The sequence below is a fragment of the Microtus oregoni genome, unplaced genomic scaffold (assembly GCF_018167655.1).
Source record: "Microtus oregoni isolate MIOR12 unplaced genomic scaffold, Mior012 000152F_ref0000281, whole genome shotgun sequence".
In the NCBI taxonomy this organism is placed as follows: Eukaryota; Metazoa; Chordata; class Mammalia; order Rodentia; family Cricetidae; genus Microtus; species Microtus oregoni.
The window spans coordinates 192,301-197,179 of NW_024544803.1; the positions used below are offsets into that span (position 1 = coordinate 192,301).

At 42.4% G+C, this 4,879-nt stretch overlaps 1 protein-coding gene across 1 annotated transcript; it reads right to left on the reverse strand.

Moving 5' to 3' along the window:
- Positions 1-2,504: 2,504 nt before the first annotated feature.
- Positions 2,505-4,169, reverse strand: LOC121444995 (E3 ubiquitin-protein ligase RLIM-like). Its single transcript, XM_041646961.1, is given in 1 exon segment — positions 2,505-4,169. A coding segment is annotated over 1 exon segment (1,665 nt).
- Positions 4,170-4,879: the final 710 nt, after the last annotated feature.

The window sequence follows — 4,879 nt, forward strand, 5'->3', positions numbered from 1 at the left end:
ACTGTTGCAAATTTAGGCCAGCTTCTGATTCAACATTAGAGGCTGTGAACCAAAATACATAGCAACAGCAGCTAAAATGGACTTGTTTGAACATCTCGAATAATACAATATTATGGATCGGAGATAGCATCAATGAGCTTGCAGCCATAGGAGAAAGAAACATAACAGGCCTTTTGAACAGATGAAAATGAAAATCATAGTGTATAGTTGTCTTGGAATGACAAGTGTATAGCTATTTAGAAGTTTTCTCACTTAATCCATGGCCATATCACTCTGAACATGCCTGATCCCAAAAAGTAAGCAAGATCAGGCCTGATCAGGACTGAGATGGGAGACTCTTCTTCATTCTGTTTTTTGGAGGTATGAATTTTGGATTAAACAGATTAATATATAAATGTCCACGTTACTGAAGCAGACAAAGGTGATATAAGGAACATACATGAAGATATGAAGTTTGAAGAAATGAATTTTCTGGTACATGCATAGTTTATGTTAACACAAGGTGTGGAAGCAAGCTAGCTTCAAGAATTCGCAGGGGACCATTCATGAGGAAACCTTCCTCGAAAGAGAAATGTCAGGGTGGAAAGGAGGCAGCAGCTGTAATGGTTTTACCTCAGGAATACTCTCAGCCTACTTGTACTTTTGAATATGCAGAGAGAACATAGAGAGAAACATAGTACAGAGTCTAAAAGTGGGAAACGGAAAAGGGATTGAAGGTATACAACAAAGGTTCCATGTCTTATTAATCTTCCTGAATAACTAGAAAGCTTGGTCTGAAAAGAGGGACAATGTTTTTCCATGATGTATCCACAAGCCAGAAACAGCTTGGCCTCCTGGAATTCTTAATATAAATTTTGCTTTCTCTCAACACTGCTAGACAGGCATTGCTGGAAACAGCTTATTTAGCTTCAGTCACTGAAACCAACGATATTACCTTTGACAATGGATCTAAGTATCGAGGTAAGTTTTCTGTTTTCCTTGGAGGTCACAGCTGTTTTTATTTGCTTAAAGTGTGACTGGGAAATACTCTTTCCTCAGACCTTGCCAAGTGAAGCATGATACAGCAATGTACATTTAAATACAGTTTTCTGAAAACCATTTACTAGGTAACTCAATTACAACACTGTTATTGATCATAAACATAGTGAACTGTACTGAAGGGGAAAAGCAGACACCCTCACATGTGTGCTCTCTGCCTGTTAGAGAGGTCCAGAGAGAATACTTGGGAGAGCAACAATCATAGTCGTCTTAAGACCCTAAGAGCTCTGCAAGTGTGGCTTCCATGTCCTGCACACTGTTGGTAAGAGTGTGACAGGGAAGCCAGTCAGGAAAAACATATTTTAAATAATCAACTGAGGCAGATTACAAATGATTTCCTTTCACAAAAGACTTAAAAACATCTCCTTCTGTATAAAAAACAAGGTCAACTTCAATGGTCAACTTCAATACTGTTTGCATTCTAGCAAACAGTAATGGCCTTTAACCGTCATTTGCAACATTGGTCTCTTTATCATGAGGAGTTGGAGCACCGACTTAAAATCATAGAAGCAGGTGGTTAAATACAAAATGTGTAAATGATAACCCTTCGTAAATATAAGACATTGACAAAAGCAGAGAATACTGGGCAAAGAAATAAAGGTTTTACAGAAGAAAAAAAAACCCAATGCTTAAGGTAACAGAGCTAAGCATTTTTCTACCTTGGATGGATTCTGAAAATCACGTCCCAAAATACTGAATATCTCCTGGCACATTTCCTTATCAATTCTACGATCATCTTTTCCAACACTAGTGTGTGAGCCTCCTCCCTCTCCCCAATGCCACCACTAGATACTGCAAATAGCTTGATTTTTTTTTAACTTGTTCAACTTGGTTTTCAGCACTAATAAATCTCAACATTGTAACCTGCAAAAAATAAAAGTAAAACAATGCAAACCACACTAGTAAGCAGATTTTAAAAAAAACATTTGAAATATTCAAGGAAAATCAAGATTTAGTACATCCCCCTAGGCATTGAACAATGTAATCTCCCAACATTATTACTGCATGAAGTTCAAAGTAGGCCTTAAAGACAAAATCTTTCTGTAATAAAGAAAAAGGGCAAAGTAACAAAATGAATTGTAAAGTCTTTTGCAAGAATAGGAGTTTGGACACTGGTGAGGAAAATGATTTTCATCCTTCCTTGTACACCGGACACCTATACGAACAAACTTATCTATAATGTCTGCAACACTAGTAATATATAATAGTCATTTACTTGGCCAAATAAAAAAGCAACTCCCACTAAAATTACTTGTATTCATCCTACAGTACCCAAGAGATAGGAGTGCTATTCAAAAGTGTCCACATGCACGTCGCGTATGAAATTTTCTTTCTATTCTGAAAGAGAAACTAGAGAAAAGACACGATTCCCTCAGAAAGCAATGACTCGATGCAGGTTGTGACTTTATATTAAAGCTCCGTGCAAAAACATGGAGATAAAGGAAGCGATTTCCATTTGCTGGTCACTATTCCAGCAACACAGCTTCGAGAATTCTGTTCCAGGAAGAAAAGACGACCCTGCGACAAATGGGACAGCTGTTATTCTCCCATAACCAGCGGTCGATGCAGTGGACGTGGTACTCATGGGAGCAAGGTAGCGCACGAAGTTTGTCGCCTTCTGTATATTCAGTAATGCAAATAGTACATGTCTTCAATGCATCGTTTTCACCAAAACTTCTCGTTGCCAAGTTATTAATCTGGACATTGGTGGGTTCTCTAGTTAGGTGGTTGTCATTAAAGAGGTAAAGTCGGGTTGCTTCAATACCTCCTGCAAACATCTGTGAGATACGTTCTGAATATTGATCAATGGAACTGAAGCCAGGGTTGTAGCTGGGGATGGAAGCAGAGTTGTTACCACCAGAGCTCCCTCTTCCACTCCATGGATGCTCACCAAAAGCTGTTGTTCTCTGCCTTAACCTGGTTTGAATCGGAAGAGATGTAGTTTCCCTTGATCCACTATTGAAGATTGTAAGAGTAGAAAACCTGGGAGTACTCACATAGCTTCTCCCAGCTGCACGTTCAGAAACTGTAAAGGTGCCTATAAAACCTCCAGGTTCACTTTCATAAGTGACCGTGTTGTTTGGGATCTGAGACCTTGACCGAGTTCTGCTAGCTATGCCATCCCTCTGCTGGTCTTCTGCCAACAGAACTCTTCTGACTTGAAGGGCTCTGGTTGGAGGTCTTTGACCAGATCCTGCCGATTCAACATTGGTATCAGTATCTGAAGAGCTTGTCCCTTGAGCGGCAGAATTTCTAGAACCAGTAGCCACAAAACGACCTCTACCTAGCAAGTCAGGTCCAGTTATCTGGTGCCTCAAAGTCCCATGGTGAGGGGCTCTAGAAATTCCCTCGATCTCGTTTACCAAAGGCTGCTCAAAAGTCTGAGATGAGATGCTATGATGAGATCTTTGTGGCATTTCATTTGCTGGGTGCAGAGAAGACCTACTTCTTTCAGCTCTGGCTCTGGTTCTTCGCTGGTGTTCTGGTTTCGGGCTTCTTGCCATCCTCCGACCACTGGTGGATGGCACATCTGTTAATGCTTCAGCAGAACTGTGTTCTGACCTAGGTGTTCTGGCAGATGATGTCTCAGATGCTGAATTTTCCACTTGCCTTTGGAGGCTGCGATCCATGTTTTCTACACTAAGACGTGTAGCAGATGGTTCATTTTCATTGTCTGAGGTTTGGCTTCCATTATTACGGTTAACATTTGTCTATAAACTGAATCTGAAATCACCACTGTTTGGATTAGTGTGGCTCACTGCCCTCCCGGACTGCTTTCCTCTCTGACCACTTCTTGTTGTATTGCCAGTCTGTCTGACAGAGCAAAGCCAATCTATTACGGAGTCAACATTGGACTCGTCATCTGAAGAGTCTCCATTTTCTTCTGAGCTCTGCGGCGGCGGCAGAGGCGGCCCCTCTTTAATTTGCTGTAGTCTTCTGAACAGCTCCTCCCCAGTACTTTGACCCGGGGTGCCTAGCAAATTGTTGTCTCTCAGAAGTCGATAGTCTTCTCCGCTCAGATTATTTACAAATCGATGGAAAGCTTCTTTCCGATCCAAGCGATCCACTAGCCTTCTGCGCTGTGCTGCAGATTGGTCATTTCCTTGATCGCTAGAATCTGAGTTTTCCATCTTGATGAACAAGTGGACGATTATCTGTCTGTCATGACATAGTACTGAAATCCAGTCAACTGGACCTTCAGTTTTCTTCTCTAGGCTTCGGTGTTCTGGCCAGGACGGGACTGGCTGGGCTCTGCCACCTCAGCTGTCTGCGAGACCGCCCAAGCTCTGCCCAGTGTCTGCCTCCTGCTCTCTAGCCCGCCTCAGAATGACTGGAAGAGACCCGCCTCTAGCCCAGCACCTGCTCATTCTGAGACGTAGCTCCAGCAACCATTATCTTCCCCATTGTTACCTAGCAGTGACAGAAATCCACTCAAGATAACTTTTCTTAAAGTCACCCCACATTACCTATTGAATGTATTTCAGGTCCCCTTTCTCAGCTACTCCACAGGACTCAAGAAGTCCTATTCAGAAAGCAGATGATTCAGTCAAAGCATACCAGGTGGGTCTGGGGAAGAGTGACTGGTAGTCCTACTCGTAGGACAAACCCACTCTTCTTGCAATGCTGGCATCACGCTGGGGAATTTAGTGAGATAGTGACTGCTTCATGATAGGTTGGCATCGCACAGGTTGTTCATTGTGCCCTTCCCCAATCACAGTGGCTAGGTGCCATCATGAGAAGGAAATAAGTGGTTGACCTTCACTACTCTGGTGTAATGAGAACAAGGATTACATCAGGGAGCCTGAGGACACCTTGCTACAGCCCTCGAGTGGGAGATAGC